Source organism: Dendrobates tinctorius, unplaced genomic scaffold, assembly GCF_039654945.1.
Source record: "Dendrobates tinctorius isolate UK_male_01 unplaced genomic scaffold, ASM3965494v1 ptg000138l, whole genome shotgun sequence".
Taxonomy (NCBI): domain Eukaryota; kingdom Metazoa; phylum Chordata; class Amphibia; order Anura; family Dendrobatidae; genus Dendrobates; species Dendrobates tinctorius.
In genome coordinates this window covers 12,439,556-12,460,484 of record NW_027361806.1, presented here as the reverse complement: position 1 = coordinate 12,460,484, position 20,929 = coordinate 12,439,556, and the positions used below count along the sequence as shown (strand labels likewise).

The 20,929-nt window shown below is 40.8% G+C and overlaps 1 protein-coding gene across 1 annotated transcript in view; it reads left to right on the top strand.

The window, feature by feature from the left end:
• Nucleotides 1-20,929, top strand: part of LOC141048722 (FRAS1-related extracellular matrix protein 1-like) — a 176,826-nt gene that overhangs the window by 113,701 nt on the left and 42,196 nt on the right. Inside the window, exons 26-28 of the mRNA XM_073544597.1 lie at nt 10,018-10,219; nt 12,576-12,720; nt 16,347-16,476. Coding sequence (XP_073400698.1) covers nt 10,018-10,219; nt 12,576-12,720; nt 16,347-16,476 — 477 coding nt within the window. The remainder of the gene's footprint in view (nt 1-10,017; nt 10,220-12,575; nt 12,721-16,346; nt 16,477-20,929) is intronic.

Below are 20,929 nucleotides of genomic sequence, written 5' to 3'. Positions count from 1 at the left end.
TCTGTAAGTCTTATAGGGGGCCTAATAGGAGGCCGACACTCAGTATGTCTTATAGGGGGCCTAATAGGAGGCCAACAGTCTGTAAGTCTTATAGGGGGCCTAATAGGAGGCCGACACTCAGTATGTCTTATAGGGGGCCTAATAGGAGGCCAACAGTCTGTAAGTCTTATAGGGGGCCTAATAGGAGGCCAATACTCAGTATGTCTTATAGGAGGCCGACACTCAGTATGTTTTATAGGGGGCCTAGTAGGAGGCCGATAGTCTGTATGTCTTATAGGGGGCCTAATATCAGAATAACAGTCTGCATGTCTCATAGGAGGCTTAATAGGAGGCTGACAGTCTGTATGTCATATACGAGGCCAATATGCCGTACATACCGCAATATCGGCATCCTATATACTGTACATACCACACTCTCAGCCTCTTATAGAAAGTATCTGTTATAGGAGACCTAGAGTGCGATCTGTATGTGATATAGGATGCCAAGAGTGCAGTGTGTACGATATATAGGAGGCTGAGAGCGTTCTCTTTTCACACTGTACAGCTTGCTAAAAGGCACACGTTTTAGTGGGAGAGGCCAAAAAATGAACACATAATAAAACCATTTATGGTAGCCATGGGGTGGGCCCCTAGAGTCAATTCCCCTGGTGGGCCCTAGGCACCCAAGTCCTACCCTGGTTGTGTCTCTGTGTCAGCAGTGGGGCCCACCTGGGTCTCCTGCCGTTACTTTTCATTTAAATATCAATGGATAGTTTGCACTGACACTGATGCACGCTGAGCCTGCAGAACAGCATGAATTTCTTTGAACTTGATTGGGGCTGCTTATCCACCATCCGAACTGTCTTGCGTTGCAACCTTTCATCCATTTTTCTCTGCTGTCCACGTCCAGGGAGATTAGCTACAGCGCCATGGGTTGTAAACTTATTGATTATCTGCGCACTGACAAAGGAACATCAAGATCTCTGGAGATAGACTTGTAACCTGGAGATTGTTGATATTTTTCTCAAGTCCTCAGGCAGTTCTCTTTTCCTCTTTCTGTTCTCCATGCTTAGTGTGGCACACACAGACACACAATGCAAAAATTGAGTTAACTTCTCAACTTCTCCCCTTTTTATCTGGTTTCAGGTGTGATTTTCATATTGCCCACACATGTTACTTGCCACAGGTGAGTGTGAACGAGCATCACACGCTTGAACAAAAGTTGTTTGCCTAAAATTTTGGAAAGGTGCCAACAATTTTGTCCTGTGCATTTTTGGGGGGGTTTGTGTGAAATTATATCCAATTTGCCCTGTTTTTTGTCTTGTTCCAATACACACAAAGGAAATAAACATATATATATACAAATATGTGTAATAGCAATAATTTTCTGGGAGAAATACTTTCCTTTCTGGAACAATTTGAAGGGTGCCAACACTTTCGGCCGTGACTGTATATGTTTCTTTTTTTTATTCTATACCGCACAGTGTAGCCTTTCAGAAGTGGTTGCCCCGTAGCTGATAACCCTTAAACTTTATTGATTACTGGTGCCACAACAGGACGTCCTGAGTTCTATCTCTTTCCTCAAAGAGTCATAATATGAACCTTAAAATGTAAATAATTATTTTTTTTTTATAACTTTTGGAATAAACCGTTACATTATTTGCCAAGATTTCAATCCCTGTCATACACATTGGTTTGAACTTTGTATTTCTATGAATATTCATCAGTTTGCACTGTGCTGACTTATTTTTTGTAAGATCCAAGATGCAGCTTGAGAGGGGGCAGAGGCGATATTGAGGTTTAGGGATTTGATGGGATCAAAAAATAATGCCATTCGATTGAGAATCCGTGTGTACCTTGTGGGATTTTGTACAAACCGAACATTGTGACCGGGGTTGTAAAGTTGTGCTGCTGTGCTCCAGGGTGTCGGATAGACCCCGGCATTCATGCAATAAGGCATGTTCAAATAACACATCTTCAGCGTTTCAAATTTACGACCTTTGGATCTTGCAGGCTCCTTGTTGGAAGTTCCTGCGGCTCACCGGGGGTAAATATGAGGTTTGGCATTTGGAAAGAACCTCAAATCTGCATTCAGGAGGTGTTGGAGCAGTCACTGACCCATGTTGTGATTTCTGTAATGTTGTGTGTGCCTTTAGATTTGTGCGCACTATTAATGAATTTCGGTAAATGACCCCCGGGGCTCGTTAATAGGAAATGATTTATTTGTAGAGCGTTTTTGGTGGTAATTAGATTAAATAAAAAACTGTATTTATTGCCATCATTTTAACGAGCTTCATCTGCTTCTCTTCAGCGTCAGCAGTCCATAAATATCCTCATCACTAGTCCGTCTACCGGAACGTCCTCGCTCTTCCGGTCCACTGATATTAGCCAACACATCATGATGATGTTTTTGACTTCTCCCTTTTGGAAGTGGAACTTGGTTTGACTATATGTATTTTAGGACATTGGTTTCAACTTCTGGTGACCTTGTGCTTCTCCAGAACATCTTGTCTTCTGTTTGGGTCTTCGGTCGAATTATTAAGATCCTTAGTGACATGTTCATGAATGTAGAGATTATCTCCTCTCATGCTTGGCGTTCTTTTTAGAAAAACATTTCTCATTTTCCCTTTTAGAAAATCTACAGTTAAAAAGAGTTTTCCACCTTCAAAAAAATATGGCCCCAAGCACTTGTATACATGTAAAACAACAAACACAGCACATACTCGCCTCCCCTGCATCGAGCTGCAACTCTCTGGCTGCAGCGGTGACATCATATCTACAGCGCACATGACCGCTGCAGTCAATCAGCTCTGCCGATGTAGGCTGCCCAAGCCCTTGAGTTCAGTAATTGGTTGCAGGGATGATCTGCATTGTAGCGGCAGCATAGGACCCGAGGAAGGTACGTACCAGATGTGTTTGTTATTTAATTTCTATGTAAGCATTTGGAACCATATTGTTTGAAGGAGGAAAACTTCTTTTAAAAGTGGGAGGTTTTCTTTTAAAGAAGCACTCCTCCTCCTCCCTTCAAAGTTTTTATCCCCTTAATATATTGCATTCATCATATTATATAGCATTATGCACTTACAATTGCTCATTTTGCCTTTCTACCCGGCTAGTTCTTCTGTTTCCTTTAGGTCTATGACATTACGTGATTATTAACTGATGAGTTGAATTCTTCTAAGCTCTAAGTAGAAACAGGAGGTCAATTGTATCTGCCCAAGTCATGAGTGGCAGCAAAAGTCTATTGCAAAGGGGAGGGAGGAGGAAGGAATGGAGAAGCTGAGAGTTAAAGAAGGGGATTATAAAGGCAAAAAGAGCAAATGTAAGTACACAGTGCTATATAATATGATGACTGCAGCATATTAAGAAGATAAAAACTTTGATGGGAGGAGAGCTTCTTTAAGTATCTTCATTTCTTGGCCAGAGAGAAGAACAGTAACAAACAAAAAACAAATTTTGCTCTGAAGGATTTATCCTGTCCGGATTTACACAGAAAATCCTCTCATTGTTTTAAAAAAATCAGTATTATATTAGTTATATTCTTGTACATAGGGGCAGTATTATATTAGTTATATTATTGTATATAGGGGGCAGTATTATAGTAGTGTGAGGTAGCACTGTCATTCAGTTAGGGGATCACTCGCTTGGCAGCAAATAAAACACAACCGGCACCGGGTTTTCATAAAACCATAACATAGTCCATGCGGTTTATTCCTCAATCATAAACCCACAGCAGCAATATACAACAGCTTAGCGTCCATTACAGAGCTTCACTCTGGTTATCCTGTACTCACACAGGTTATGCACATGTCCATTGCGCAGGTTCTTCAGCCTCAGCGTTACCGCACCCGTCAGGGTTCCTTCATGCGGCTTCACCATCCCGCACACGTTCATTTCCTCCAGGGAACTCTCAGGCACACATCGCCATTGCTCACAGCCACCTCACATGCTGTGAGCCAGGAGACACCTCTCCTAGCGGGACCTTCCACTCTAGACCAACCAGGTCCCTGCATTCACCACATGTGACCTACCCTGGCCACCATATATGGTCCGTAGCCACACCCACCGGGTCACATGGCTATGACCTCATCACAGGTCCTTCACACACTCATACACACTCTGCAATCATGATCTAAACACACCTCCTGGGTGGGTTTGTAGGTAACTAGGTCCGCCCGTCTCCCTAGTTACCTGGAGACTTCTCCCTGACACATTGACACCGCACCTCAGCAGTATCACTGTTGCTCAACACACGCATCAGTCTCCATCTCAAGGCCACCCACTTTGAGATACATAACGGTCCTTCCATATTCTGCCACTCATCCTCTCTCTTGGGACATCCACACAGCGCCCCCTAGCGGACACAGGGGTCATTACACCACAGTAGTTATATTCTTGTACATAGGAGCAGTATTATAGTAGTTGTATTCTTGTACATAGGGGCAGTATTATAGTAGTTATATTCTTGAACATAGAGGCAATATTATAGTAGTTATATTCTTATACAAAGGAGGCAGTATTATAGTAGTTATATTCTTGTACATAGGAGCGGTATTATAGTAGTTATATTCTCGTACATAGTGGACAGTATTATAGTAGTTATATTCTTGTACATGGGGGCAGTATTATAGTAGTTATATTCTTGTACAAAGGAGGCAGTATTATAGTAGTTATATTCTTGTACATAGGAGCGGTATTATAGTAGTTATATTCTCGTACATAGTGATAGTATTATAGTAGTTATATTCTTGTACATAGGGGCAGTATTATAGTAGTTATATTCTTGTACATAGGAGCAGTATTATAGTAGTTATATTCTTGTACATAGGAGCGGTATTATAGTAGTTATATTCTCGTACATAGTGATAGTATTATAGTAGTTATATTCTTGTACATAGGGGCAGTATTATAGTAGTTATATTCTTGTACATAGGAGCAGTATTATAGTAGTTATATTCTTGTATATAGGGGCAGTATTATAGTAGTTATATTCTTGTACATAGGAACAGTATTATAGTAGTTATATACTTGTACATAGGGGGCAGTATTATAGTAATTATATTCTTGTACATAGGGGCAGTATTATAGTAGTAATATTCTTGTACATAGGAGCAGTATTATAGTAGTTATATTCTTGTACAGAGGGGCAGTATTATAGTAGTTATATTCTTGTACATAGGGGGCAGTATTATAGTAATTATATTCTTGTACATAGGGGCAGTATTATAGTAGTTATATTCTTGTACATAGGAGCAGTATTATAGTAGTTATATTCTTGTACAGAGGGGCAGTATTGTAGTAGTTATATTCTTGTACATAGGGGCAGTATTATAGTAATTATATTCCTGTACATAGGGGGCAGTATTATAGTAATTATATTCTTGTATATAGGGGCAGTATTGTAGTAGTTATATTCTTGTACATAGGGGCAGTATTATAGTAATTATATTCTTGTACATAGGAGCAGTATTATAGTAGTTATATTCTTGTAAATAGGAGCAGTATTATAGTAGTTATATTCTTGTACAGAGGGGCAGTATTGTAGTAGTTATATTCTTGTACATAGGGGCAGTATTATAGTAATTATATTCCTGTACATAGGAGCAGTATTATAGTAATTATATTCTTGTATATAGGGGCAGTATTGTAGTAGTTATATTCTTGTACATAGGGGCAGTATTATAGTAATTACATTCTTGTACATTGGGGCAGTATTATAGTAGTTATATTCTTGTATATAGGAGCAGTATTATAGTAGTTATATTCTTGTACATAGGGGAAGTGTTATAGTAATTATATTCCTGTACATAAGAAAAGTATTGCAGTAGTTATGTTCTTGCATATAGGGGCAGTATTCCTACACATTGGTATAGCTGTATAATAGTTGTGCCCTTGTACATTCAGTTGTAATATGTTGATGTCTTTATTTATGGTAATTCTTGAAGGCCAACACTTTTTCATAAGAGTTGCAGTGCAGCCTCCAGGTTGCCTCCAGCATAAATAATGTAAGGACTTATAAGTGCTGCATCTTTATATTCCTCCTGTCCTATGATTTACCGCACATACTAAACTGCTTACAGAGAGTTGACTGTTTTAACATGTCGGGTAATTCTGCATTCAGAATCACTAGGGAGAGATACCTCTGGCAAAAGTTCAGGAGTCAGTGTTTTGGAAAGATTTGTATGCTTATGGATGTAAGTCCCCGTATGATGGATGTGGAATGTTAGAGACGTTAACTCTTACTTTGTTCATTGTTTACTGTAAAATACAGACATGCTCAATGATTTCTATCATTTAAAAAAAAAAATTTAAAATGTTTAGGGATAAATTTACCACTTTAACTTTTAGGATTCTTTTTAGCAATTTATGAGTTTGCTTGTTCTTCTACATGAGGTACAAATGCTAACTAGACACCAGTCTTCATAATACCAATTTAGCTTTCTAAAGACCTTCGATGGGTAAAAAAAGTAAATGTCAACCCTTCTCCTTCTCTCAATATATAAATATATATATATATTGCAACAAAATGTTATTGTATATAGACTCTAGAAAATCCCCCCCCCCAAAAAAAAAAAGTGCACAAAATGTATGGATCTCATAATAATCTGTGCCCATAAAGTACAATAACATTTTTTGCAGCATCTTTTGAGTGCCAAAGTTACATTATATTTTTAGTTGATTTTTTTTCTTTAGGGCACCACACATCTAGGGTTGAGCACCCCCCTTTTTTCAATAATATATATAGAGAGAGAGAGAGAGAGAGAGAGAGAGAGAGAGAGAGAGAGAGAGAGAGATTCTTTGTCAGGTCATTGGGTAAACAAGGGGTTAACGGGCACGGCAGGCGAAAGTGCTTATTTCTTAAATTCATGGCCTAGTTTACTAATCAGATGTCACAAGATGTCAGGTAGGGAGACATCATTTAAGAAACACAGAATGCAGTTAGTGAAGCAGCTAATGAGCTGGACAGAGGCTTGAAGGTGAGCGTCCCCAAGGGTTGTGGAAATTGTCCAAACAGGTGAAAAAAAGAAGAAGTTTTACCCCTCACAGTTTCCATTGTATAAATCTCTGAATGTTTTGTATAAGATGCTAAAATAGAAATATGAGAAGATAATGATTTATATATACCCTATGCATCTACACTTTTTCAAATATTTGCAGACACTCCACGGAAAATTTTGTTGCCAAATTTGCAACAGTTTTTTTTTCCATAGCAAGTCAAAAATGATAGAACATGGAAAATTTGTGCAAAAATTTGCAACTTTTCTTCCACCTCAATCCAGTTTTGAAAAGTGACATGAAAAAATACAGTAAGTGGGGTTATGAAACACACTCGTCAAAGTTAATGATGTGCATAACGCTTCAAAATAGACAATGAACCACAATTTACCGCACTGCCTGAGGTCCTCAGTCTCAGGTTAAGAATACTTGCCTGCCTTAATTGTACTTAAAATATATATTTTTTATTTGAAAATACATAAAAATCCTCTCATAATAAAAATAAGCAGGGATTGCCCAAATGGAGTAAGCATAGATAGTGCAGAAAGTACATATATAGAGTATAGGAGTTATACTTATAATTGAATACAAGTGCAAAAAAAAGCATAAATAATAAAGTGCCAGTGCAAACCCAAGCGGTTTCCATATTAAGGCTGAGTGTAATCCTGCATACACATGGATAGACTCAATTAGGTTAAAGTGCTGGTGCAGATCAGAACGCTACTTGAAGAAGCGTGGCGAAACAGCGTCGTCAGGGTGGGAGCAGCTGGAGGTGCAGACCCCTTTTCCCCAGCTGCAAGTAAACATCTGCTTTACATTACCGATTAAATACTATAATCATGTGCATGGCTACACTTAGTTTTAGGTGAAAACTCTTCAGTTCTGAACAGCACTAGCACTTTAACCTAATTGACTCTCTCCATGGGTATTCACGATTACATTCAGACTTAATTTGGAAACAGCTTTGGTTTAGACTTGCACTGGCACTTTAATATTTATGCTGTTTTGTACTTGTATTCAATTATAAGTACAATTCTTATTATTTACGTATGTACTTCCTGCACTATCTATGGTTTCTCCATTTGTGCAATCCCTGATTACTTTTATTTTGTGAGTTTTCTTAATGTATTTTCAAATAAAAATTATATATTTTAAGTATAATTTAGGCAGGAGTCTCTTTTTAACCTGAGTCTGAGGACCTCAGGCAGGGGGTTATATAGTAGGTGGAGTTGATCTGAAAGGGGTCATGGACAAGAACTATACGATTGATTTATTTTTGGCAAACCTAGAAAATGGTACACATTTTAGTGCAATTCTACACCAGGTCATATTTCATTTTCTATAGATCCATGATGCATAAAACATAAATTTAAATAAATTTGCTGAAATTTTCTCCAGTCAACAACAGTTTTAAACTGGTGTATAAATCTGCCCCAATATCTATTTTCCTTAGGAAATTCTGGATTTAGACATTTTTTTTCCAAAGGCCAATTAACTGCTGATGTCCAAATCAACACTTCCAGCACTATATATAGGTAAAGGAATCTGTCTGGAGCATGTGCCGGGGGGGCAGGTGCAACAAACCACTAAGCCTTAAACAGTAGCATAAATAGAATCTGATGAGCACCAGTGCAAAATGTGGACCTAAGTCCTCCACTCTCTGCATGTTGGTCAGATGTATGGGCCCCTGTAGTGTTCTAATTCCTATAAGGATATACGAGTTGCTCCCCCTCCCCCATTATGTCGTAATGTCATTCTGGGCCCCTTCCAAGCCTATATTACTGGTAGAAACATACAGACCTAACATCCAGCGTTTATTACTGGGAGAGACAAACAGACCTAACATCTAGCCTATATTACTGGGAGAGACACACACAGATCTTACATCCAGCCTACATTACTGGGAGAGACACACAGACCTCACATCCAGCCTATATTACTGGGAGAGACACACAGACCTAACATCTAGCCTATATTACTGGGAGAGACACACACAGACCTAACATCCAGCCTTTATTACTGGGAGAGACAAACAGACCTAACATCTAGCCTATATTACTGGGAGAGACACACACAGATCTTACATCCAGCCTACATTACTGGGAGAGATACACAGAGCTCGCATCCAGCCTATATTACTTTGAGAGACACACACAGATCTTACATCCATCCTATGTTACTGGGAGAGACACACGGACCTAACATCTAGCCTATATTACTGGGAGAGACACACAGACCGAACATCTAGCCTATATTACTGGAAGAGACACACACAGATCTTACATTCAGCCTACATTACTGGGAGAGATACACAGAGCTCGCATCCAGCCTATATTACTGGGAGAGACACACACAGATCTTACATCCATCCTATGTTACTGGGAGTGACACACAGATCTCACATCCAGCCTATATTACTGGGAGAGACATGCAGAGCTCGCATCCAGCCTATATTACTGGGAGAGACACACACAGATCTTACATCCATCCTATGTTACTGGGAGAGACACACAGACCTCACATCCAGCCTATATTACTGGGAGAGACATGCAGAGCTCGCATCCAGCCTATATTACTGGGAGAGACACACACAGATCTTACATCCATCCTATGTTACTGGGAGTGACACACAGATCTCACATCCAGCCTATATTACTGGGGGAGATACACAGACCTCATATCCAGCCTATATTACTCAGAGAGTCCCACAGAGCACTTATCCAGCCTATATTACTGGGAGAGACACACAGACCTGAAACTTGAATCAGGGTGCAAACTGCATGTCAGGGGCGCTGAAAATTAATGAAAGAATGAAAATGGCAGACTGAAACTTAATGCAGATTAACCAAAAGTAACTACGAACATATCAAAAAAAAATGTTTCCATGTTATAGGAGTCCTTAGCCTTTAACAAGTGCCACCAGGTTTTAAATATAATTTTCACCCAAAGAGAAGGCTATCCTTCTCAGAGGTACACAATGTCTCTCATAGCAAGGTATTCGTCCAAGCTCATCAGAATTATAATTTCCCTGCCTTCCCTTAGGTAAACCACGTGGATAAAACTCCTCCAAAATTAGTGAACAAGAAAAATCCATCTACTGTAGAGACCATGAAGGATGGAAGGTCGACCATACAGATCACATCCTGGAATCTAAGGGCATCAGACACTGATAGTGCAGATGAGGACCTTGTGTATATTATTCTGAGATCTCCACGCTTTGGACACCTGGAAGATGCAAAATCCGGTAAAGACAAAGTAACTTTTGTAACATCAAGTTGTTTTACATTTGGGCCTTCAGCCTTCTCACTTTGCAAGGTAGTGATGTTGTTTTTGGTTGTCCCCTTTTTCCTTTCTTATGGTCATTTATGCTTCCATTGAATGGTAGTACTTCATGTGGTCAGTGATCTATGGTTAGTTTCCCTCTTAGTCTGTGAGAATGTCAAGAGTCAACATAATTTGTGAATTTATTGGGGGTTTTTTTGCCTGGCTTTCCCTTCCATAAACTGGGCAATAACCTAGACCATAATATAACCTAGACCAACAAGTAGACCATATTATGGACCATAATAAAGAACATCGCTCGGACCATAACCTAGACTACACCTTAACTCCTAGACTAAACCATAGCCTTGCCCATAAGATAAGCTGATCGTAGACTTAACTATAACTTAGATCATATCCTTGACTGGGACATGGAGCATGATTTGGTCTACAACGTGAACCATAGAGTGGACCATAATCTAGAAACCATAACTTTGGCCATGTATTGAATACAACTTGGATTATGAGATGTACCATATCCTGGAAATAAGAGGGAAAACTCTTTGGAACATAACCTTGACCATAATTTTGTTTGACTTAGCCCAAATCACATCGACCATAACTTGGACTATAACACTGGCCATAATCTAGACTCTAACATGGACCACAACTTGGACTACAATCTGGACTAGACAAAAATTTGATCATGATCTGGGCCATTATTTTATTTGAAAATATTTTCTAGTCTTACAAGTGATAGGTTTGTGTGTGCCCATGGTTTCTTTATTGGAGTACTGTGGTTTCACAATATGATATAATAAATCAACAAGTTTTACTTTTAGGCTATGTTCACATCATGTTCAAGCCACAGATTTCTGGTTCCGTTGGAACTTCCGTCTAAAGCCATGAAAAATGGGATCCGGAAGGAACCAATTGCTGTAATGATGCTGAGTCACTTTGTGCTCAGGGTTGCATCTATTCCTTCAGTTAAACACATATGTCCCGAGAACAATAACCATAAGCTGCTAGACTCTGGAACACGTAGATATACAACCATTATCCATAACAGAATGTAAATATGCTACAAGATATGAAGAGATACAAGCTACATCCTAAAAATATATTTTTATTGAATTAATGTATAAAATAGACAAATTAAAAAGACAGAGATGGACCTCCAGAAATGGGGACACAGACCACAAAACAAAGGTGCAGATAAATCAGTTGGACATATTTAATATATACCGAAACAATGGGACCCATGCATACATGTAAACAAAGTGCTAGTGCTAATGCAAGTGCAATAATATTAAAAGGAAAAAAAAGGCCTTCTAACTATTAAGCTGTATGTGCCAAAATATTATGGCCTCCTAAATGGAGATCCTAAGACGCCCCCAGAAGAAGTGAGGTGAAACCGCGTCGGGGTAGTGGAGACACAGAACCCTTTATTATCCTTGGTGGCCTATACGTATAGGTAATACACCATTTACTATTTATCTGTTGCTACCTTGGGTTTATTATTATTGATGTGAGGTCCATGCATTTAATCTCATGTAGGCACCAGGAAAGCTTGCAATGTGTCACCACCTTTTCAGTTAGCCATTAAAAGGTATCAACCACTGAGGACTCTCAATTCTAAATATTCTTCTATAGGCACCAGTGAATTTATGCCATGATTATTTTTAGCATCTCCATTCAGGAGGCCATGATATTTTGGCACATACAGCTTAATAGTTAGAATATCTTTTTTCATTTATTATTATTGCACTTGCATTAGCGCTAGCACTTTGTTCATGTTTATGCATGAGTCCCATTGATTCGGTATATATGTCCAATTGATTCATGTTGACCTTTGTTTTGCTGTCTGTGTCCCCATTTTTTGAGGCCCATCTCTGTCTTATGAATTTGTCTATTTTATACATTAATTCAATAAAAATATATTTTCATGATTTAGCTTGTATCTCTTTATATCTTGTAGAAAATTCACACTGTTACGGATATTGGTTGTATCTACTCCTGCAGTGTCCATCTTTTTAGGTGGGCTTGAATGCATGGTAGACTGGGCTTTTATGGCCAACTAATAAATGGACCCTGATAGAACGGATGCCCGAAGGAGTACAAGATGAGTATGTCTGCCTTATCACACTGAATGGCTCTGTTGGTAGTTTCGTCCCAATCTCATTTTTACGGGCTTCAGACACGTGGCCCAATGTAATGTGTACCCAGCCTTACAAATTACGACCTGATCAATCCATCCTCCTTGAATTAGGGTTTCCCTTGCTGATGTCTTGAGATGCTCGTTGTGCTCAGTGCTGTGGCTGAAGCTCTCTGTTCTGTAGGGGATCACATTGGACGAACATTTACACAAAAAGACATAAACCAGAGAATGATTCGCTACATCATAAATCCCTTGTATGAAGTCAATTCTGATAGTTTTGAATTTGAAATTTCTGATCCAACCGGGAATAAGATTTCTCCAGAAACGTAAGTGCATAAGTGCATGTCCACAGCACGAATTCTGAACTCTACATATACAATATTACTTACATATTTATGCATAAATTTATATATATACTGTATATACAGAGAGAGAGAGACAAAAAAGAACACCACAGAATCACATGTGCATGAATCTAGGCCATGTGAAAACACAGAAAAACATTAAAAATATTCAATTTAGATTAAAGTGTAGAGCAGGGACCCATCAGAGGGAGGTCACCTTGCTGTGGCTGATGGGCATACATGAATTGGCCAATTTGTGCACTAAGAACCTTCATTTTTCATCTATTACTGTAAGTAAAAAAAAAAATATTTTGTAAATATGTTTTGGGAAAATTTTAAGAATTTTAATCTACCGTATATACTCGAATATAAGCCGAGATTTTCAGCCCATTTTTTTGGGCTGAAAGTCCCCCTCTCTGCTTATATTCGAGTCATATGCACCAGGGGGTCGGAGGGGGAGGGGATATTCATGAGTGTAATGAGCGGTACCACGTGACCGCTGAAGGCAGGAAGGGAGATTGCGGAGAAGCTGAGGGCTGCAAAGACGATGCCAGGATGGGTAAGTATGGCGTTACTCGCCTGTCCGGGTCCATCGCTGTTGCTGCTGTCTGGCACGTCTTCTGTCAGTGACGTTCAGACAGCAGAGGGCACGGTGACGTAGTTAGTGTGCTCTGCGCTCCCTGCAGTCTGAACGTCACTGACAGATGATGTGCCAAACAGCAGCAAGCAGCGATGGACCGGGGACAGGTGAATATCTCAGGTGCCAGCAGTGACACCGGCAGCTAGCCCACAGCGACGGAGAGGTGAGTATTTAATTTTTTTATTTTTAAATGCAGCAGTGGCAGCATATGGGGGCATAATCTATGGAGCATCTTATGGGGGCAGCATATAGGGGTATAATCTATGGAGCATCTTATAGGGGCAGCATATAGGGGCATAATCTATGGAGCATCTTATGGGGGCAGCATATGGGGCCTATTCTATGGAGCATCTTATGGGGGCAGCATATGGGGCCTATTCTATGGAGCATCTTATGGGGCCTATTCTATGGAACATTTTATGGGGCAGCATATGGGGCATAATCTATGGAGCATCTTATGGGGCCATAACCTTTATGGAGCAGCATATGGGGCATATTATTCTATGGAGCATCTTATAGGGGCAGCATATAGGGGCATAATCTATGGAGCATCTTATGGGGGCAGCATATGGGGCCTATTCTATGGAGCATCTTATGGGGGCAGCATATGGGGCCTATTCTATGGAGCATCTTATGGGGCCTATTCTATGGAACATTTTATGGGGCAGCATATGGGGCATAATCTATGGAGTATCTTATGGGGCCATAACCTTTATGGAGCAGCATATGGGGCATATTATTCTATGGATCATCTTATGGGGCTATCATAAACTGTATGGAGCATTATGTGGGGATCCTGATTCAATATGGATATTCAAAAACATTTAACCTACTGATGTCTCAATTAATTTTGCTTTCATTGGTATCTATTTTTATTTTTTAAATTTACTCGTAGCTGCTGCATTTTCCACCCTAGGCTTATACTCGAGTCATTAAGTTTTCCCAGTTTTTTGTGGCAAAATTAGGGGGGTCGGCTTATACTCGGGTCGGCTTGTACTCGAGTATATGCGGTAAATTGAATGTTTTTAATGTTTTTCTGTATTTTCACGTGGCCTAGATTCATGCACACGTGCTGCTGTGCTCTTTTTTGTCTATATTATGCAGTTTCCGCAGCTTGCAGTTTTTTGCATATATATATATACCGTATATATACACATATACATACAAGGGGTACCAAAAAAAAAGAATTGCTTATTTTTTTTTTTTATAATTTAACATCTTGAAAACATTAATTCACTTCAAAATACTGTCCATTAGATGATATTCAGTTGTCCCAACGGTTTATCTGCTGTTTGAAACATTTTTTTATATTCTTCTGAACTAATGCTGTTGAATTTCTCCAGCCATTTTTCTTAACCTCTTCTACATCCTGAAAACGCCTTCCCTTTAGGTTTTTCTTCATTCTTGGGAATAAGATTAAGCTGTAGGGGGCTAGGCCAGGCGAGTAATAGATATATACAAGCTGCAGATGTGAAGACACGAAAGCTCCTCACAATGCATGGAGGTCTCCACCCTAAGTCTAGCACCCAAAGACCGTCAAAAAGGAGGGTGGTCGAGGCTTGATAAGCATCAAAGCCACCATCACTGATGGTACAAGGAGTATCCAGGTATACATCAGAAGAATGGCGCCAGAAGATGAGATGCTGAGAGAAAGCCTGAGGCAGCAACAACAACAGATCTGGAAGGAAGAACAGGAGCGTGAAGCTCCATGGCAAGACAAGCTGCTGCATGGAATGTACCACCGACAGATAGTGGAAGTGGCTGACATGGAGAAATCCTACCAATGGCTGGAGAAAGCTGGACTCTGAGAGAGCACAGAGGCACTAATCATAGCGGCACAAGAGCAAGCATTAAGTACCAGATCCATAGAAGCCGGAATCTACCACACAAGACAAGACCCAAGGTGCAGACTATGCAAGGAAACCTCAGAAACTGTCCAACACATAGTGGCAGGATGCAAAATGCAAGAACAGCGTATACTGAACGCCACAACCAAGTAGCGGGAATTGTATTCAGGAACATCTGTGCAACATATGGGCTAAGTCCTCCTAAGTCCAGGTGGGAGACCCCAGAAAAAGTGGTGGAAAATGAAAGGGCTAAAATCCTGTCGGAATTCAAGACCCATACAGATAAGCAGGTGTTGTCTAACCAACCAGACATTGTGATAGTAGACAAGGATCAGAAGACAGCAATGATAATAGATGTGGCAGCGCCAAGTGCCAGCAACATCAGAAAGAAGGAATATGAGAAGCTGGAGAAATCCCAGGGCCTCAAAGGAGAACTGGAGAAGATGTGGAAGATGAAGGCAACAGTGATCCCAGTGGTGATAGAAGCAGTTGGAGCAGTGACCCCTAAGTTGGAAGAATGGCTACAACAGATCCCAGGAGCAACATCTGAGCTCTCTGTCCAGAAACGTGCAATACTGGGAACAACTGAGATCCTGCGCAGAAGAACCCTCAAACTCCCAGAGGACCCGAGAATGAGGAAGGACAACAAAGACCACCCCAAGTGAGGGTGAGAAGGAAATATATATATATATATATATATATATATATATATATATATATATATATATATATATATATATATATTAAAATAAATGAGTACACCCCTTTTGCAAAGTAAGATTTAATCCATATCTCACTGAAAACAAGAGCAATTTCTAATGTTGAGAAGACTGAGTTTCATAGCTCATCTTTACAACCCATGACATGAAGGTAAGGTTATTTAATATAACTTTCATTACAGAAATCTTCAGTTTTACTCAAATTAGTTGATGCAAAAGCTCAGCAGATCCCACATCGAAAACTCCGTTATGTACCTTTGGCACGGAACACGTTTTTTTTTCATCTATGTTCTGCTATATATGGGGTGTGACCTCTTTCTCTCCTACCCATCTGTCTGTCCGTCTATCTACCTATCGATCATCTCACACTTATCAATGGTTTCTCACTGTCAATATCTGCAGACTTGAAGTGACGTGGTCGGTATTGGAACTGACGGAGTCCTATTATCGCGTCTGTGAGAGCGCTGGGACTCTCGCAGTGAAAGTGATGAGACAAGGGAGCAGTGAAGATCCAGCGTTTGTTGGAATAAAGGTAAAATGTCATTGATTTACTAGAAGTTTGTGAAGTTTTTGATAGTCACTGGAGGTCGCTATACTATACTGTATGAGGTTGCAGGGATATTTTAGTCGTGGGTGAAATAAAACTTGTTTATTGATAAATGAAAACTTTCCCGGTTTTGTGACATCCTTTGTCCAGTTTTCATACATCTGGCTCAGATTTAATATTTATTTTATCAGATCTTTCTATTGTTGCAAGTCATGCACCGGACGTGATGGGTTCACACCAAGAAATCTATTAATATTTCTACTCGCTGACACAAAATAGAGATCTCTGAAATGACAAAAATTGCAAAACTTTTATGATGGGGTATGATCGCTCCTTCAGAGACTAGGGAGTGACAGGAAAGCTACCGACAACGTCCTAGCTGTGCTACATAGTTACAGAGGTTGAATAAACGTCTCCGGTCCATCAAGTTCAGCCTTTCTCCATCAAAACGTTCTCTATTGCTAGATTATATACAGTGGGGCAAAAAAGTATTTAGTCAGTCAGCAATAGTGCAAGTTCCACCACTTAAAAAGATGAGAGGCGTCTGTAATTTACATCAGAGGTAGACCTCAACTATGGGAGACAAACTGAAAAAAAAAATCCAGAAAATCACATTGTCTGTTTTTTTTTCCTTTTATTTGCATATTATGGTGGAAAATAAGTATTTGGTCAGAAACAAGCAATCAAGATTTCTGGCTCTCACAGACCTGTAACTTCTTCTTTAAGAGTCTCCTCTTTCCTCCACTCATTACCTGTAGTAATGGCACCTGTTTAAACTTGTTATCAGTATAAAAAGACACCTGTGCACACCCTCAAACAGTCTGACTCCAAACTCCACTATGGTGAAGACCAAAGAGCTGTCAAAGGACACCAGAAACAAAATTGTAGCCCTGCACCAGGCTGGGAAGACTGAATCTGCAATAGCCAACCAGCTTGGAGTGAAGAAATCAACTGTGGGAGCAATAATTAGAAAATGGAAGACATACAAGACCACTGATAATCTCCCTCGATCTGGTGCTCCACGCAAAATCCCACCCCGTGGGGTCAGAATGATCACAAGAACGGTGAGCAAAAATCCCAGAACCACGCGGGGGGACCTAGTGAATGAACTGCAGAGAGCTGGGACCAATGTAACAAGGCCTACCATAAGTAACACACTACGCCACCATGGACTCAGATCCTGCAGTGCCAGACGTGTCCCACTTCTTAAGCCTGTACATGTCCGGGCCCGTCTGAAGTTTGCTAGAGAGCATTTGGATGATCCAGAGGAGTTTTGGGAGAATGTCCTATGGTCTGATGAAACCAAACTGGAACTGTTTGGTAGAAACACACCTTGTCGTGTTTGTAGGAAAAAGAATACTGAGTTGCATCCATCAAACACCATACCTACTGTAAAGCATGGTGGTGGAAACATCATGCTTTGGGGCTGTTTCTCTGCAAAGGGGCCAGGACGACTGACCGGGTACATGAAAGAATGAATGGGGCCATGTATCGTGAGATTTTGAGTGCAAACCTCCTTCCATCAGCAAGGGCATTGATGATGAAACGTGGCTGGGTCTTTCAACATGACAATGATCCAAAGCACACCGCCAGGGCAACGAAGGAGTGGCTTCGTAAGAAGCATTTCAAGGTCCTGGAGTGGCCTAGCCAGTCTCCAGATCTCAACCCTATAGAAAACCTTTGGAGGGAGTTGAAAGTCTGTGTTGCCAAGCGAAAAGCCAAAAACATCACTGCTCTAGAGGAGATCTGCATGGAGGAATGGGCCAACATACCAACAACAGTGTGTGGCAACCTTGTGAAGACTTACAGAAAACGTTTGACCTCTGTCATTGCCAACAAAGGATATATCACAAAGTATTGAGATGAAATTTTGTTTCTGACCAAATACTTATTTTCCACCATAATATGCAAATAAAAGGAAAAAAAAACAGACAATGTGATTTTCTGGATTTTTTTTCTCAGTTTGTCTCCCATAGTTGAGGTCTACCTATGATGTAAATTACAGACGCCTCTCATCTTTTTAAGTGGTGGAACTTGCACTATTGCTGACTGACTAAATACTTTTTTGCCCCACTGTATATACCACAATGCCATTGGTGGTGATAAAAGTATCCAGCCCTTTATAAATGCTGATATAGTGTCGGCCATTACTACCTCTTGTGGTCGGCATTCTGCAGTCTGACTGCTCGAACTGGAAAGAAGCCTTTCTTATTTAGATGTCAGAATCGCATTTTCTTCACAATTAGCGAATGTTTCTTGGTCCTTTGTTAGTTTTCTGGAAAGAATAAGTCATTTGCCAGTCGTTTGTATTGACCACATACGTATTCATACATATAATAGAGATCTATGAGGCATCTTTTTTCTAAGCTAAACAAGTCCAACTTTTCTTACCTCTCATCATAGGACCGGCCTCCATCCCATGTAATAGTCTAGCTGCCACTTTTACACTGACTCTAACTTTCCAATGTCCTACTTTCAAGGTTGAGCCCAAACCTGGATCCCACAATCTAGATGTGACTTCACAAGTGATTTATACAGGGGTAATAATATATTGGGATCACAGGATTTTATCATTTTATCTCTCTTTATACACCCTAAAATCTTGTTTGCTTTTGCAGCTTCTGCCTGACATTGAGTACTGCTGCTCAACTTACTTGTAACCAGAATCCCCTGTCCTTCTCCTGTTCTGTAGTCCCAAATTTATTTCAATGTACTGTATATACGGAAATACGATTACTCCCGCCGCAATGCATTATTTTACTTTTATCTACATTAAACCTCATCTGCCATGTGATTCTCCATGCAGACATTTTAGCTAAATCATTTTCTAATAGAATATTGCCAATCTCAGTATTTATTATCCTACAAATACTGCAAAGACGGACACTCTGTCTCATCCACGAGGTCATTAATAAAGAGAATAAAAGGAATTGAGCCTAATACAGATCATTTTGGTCCCCGCTACTCCCAGTAGAGATGCTTGTGGTCCCCACTTCTCACAGTTCAGATCCTTGTGGCATCCACCACTCACAGTACAGATCCTTGTGGTCCCCACTTCTCACAGTTCAGATCCTTGTGGCATCCACCACTCACAGTACAGATCCTTGTGGTCCCCACTTCTCACAGTACAGATCCTTGTGGTCCCCACTTCTCACAGTACAGATCCTTGTGGTGTCCACCACTCACAGTTCAGATCCTTGTAGTCCCCACCACTCACAGTACAGATCCTTGTGGTCCCCACTTCTCACAGTGCAGATCCTTGTGATCCCCACTTCTCACAGTACAGATCCTTGCGGTCCCCACTGCTCCCAGTATAGATCCTTGTGGTCCCCACTTCTCACAGTACAGATCCTTGTGGTCCCCACTTCTCACAGTACAGATCCTTGTGGTGTCCACCACTCACAGTTCAGATCCTTGTAGTCCCCACCAATCACAGTTCAGATCCTTGTAGTCCCCACCACTCACAGTACAGATCCTTGTGGTCCCCACTTCTCACAGTACAGATCCTTGTGGTGTCCACCACTCACAGTTCAGATCCTTGTAGTCCCCACCACTCACAGTACAGATCCTTGTGGTCCCCACTTCTCACAGTGCAGATCCTTGTGATCCCCACTTCTCACAGTACAGATCCCTGTGGTCCCCACTTCTCACAGTACAGATCCTTGTGGTGTCCACCACTCACAGTTCAGATCCTTGTAGTCCCCACCACTCACAGTACAGATCCTTGTGGTCCCCACTTCTCACAGTGCAGATCCTTGTGATCCCCACTTCTCACAGTACAGATCCCTGTGGTCCCCACTTCTCACAGTACAGATCCTTGTGGCATCCACCACTCACAGTACAGATCCTTGTGGTCCCCACCACTCACAGTACAGATCCTTGTGGTCCCCACTTCTCACAGTACAGATCCTTGTGGCATCCACCACTCACAGTACAGATCCCTGTGGTCCCCACTTCTCACAGTACAGATCCTTGTGGTGTCCACCACTCACAGTTCAGATCCTTGTAGTCCCCACCACTCACAGTACAGATCCTTGTGGTCCCCACTTCTCACAGTGCAGATCCTTGTGATCCCCACTTCTCACAGTACAGATCCTTGTGGTCCCCACTTCTCACAGTACAGATCCTTGTGGTGTCCACCACTCACAGTTCAGATCCTTGTAGTCCCCACCACTCACAGTACAGATCCTTGTGGTCCCCACTTCTCACAGTGCAGATCCTTGTGATCCCCACTTCTCACAGTACAGATCCTTGCGGTCCCCACTGCTCCCAGTATAGATCCTTGTGGTCCCCACTTCTCACAGTACAGATCCTTGTGGTCCCCACTTCTCACAGTACAGATCCTTGTGGTGTCCACCACTCACAGTTCAGATCCTTGTAGTCCCCACCACTCACAGTTCAGATCCTTGTAGTCCCCACCACTCACAGTACAGATCCT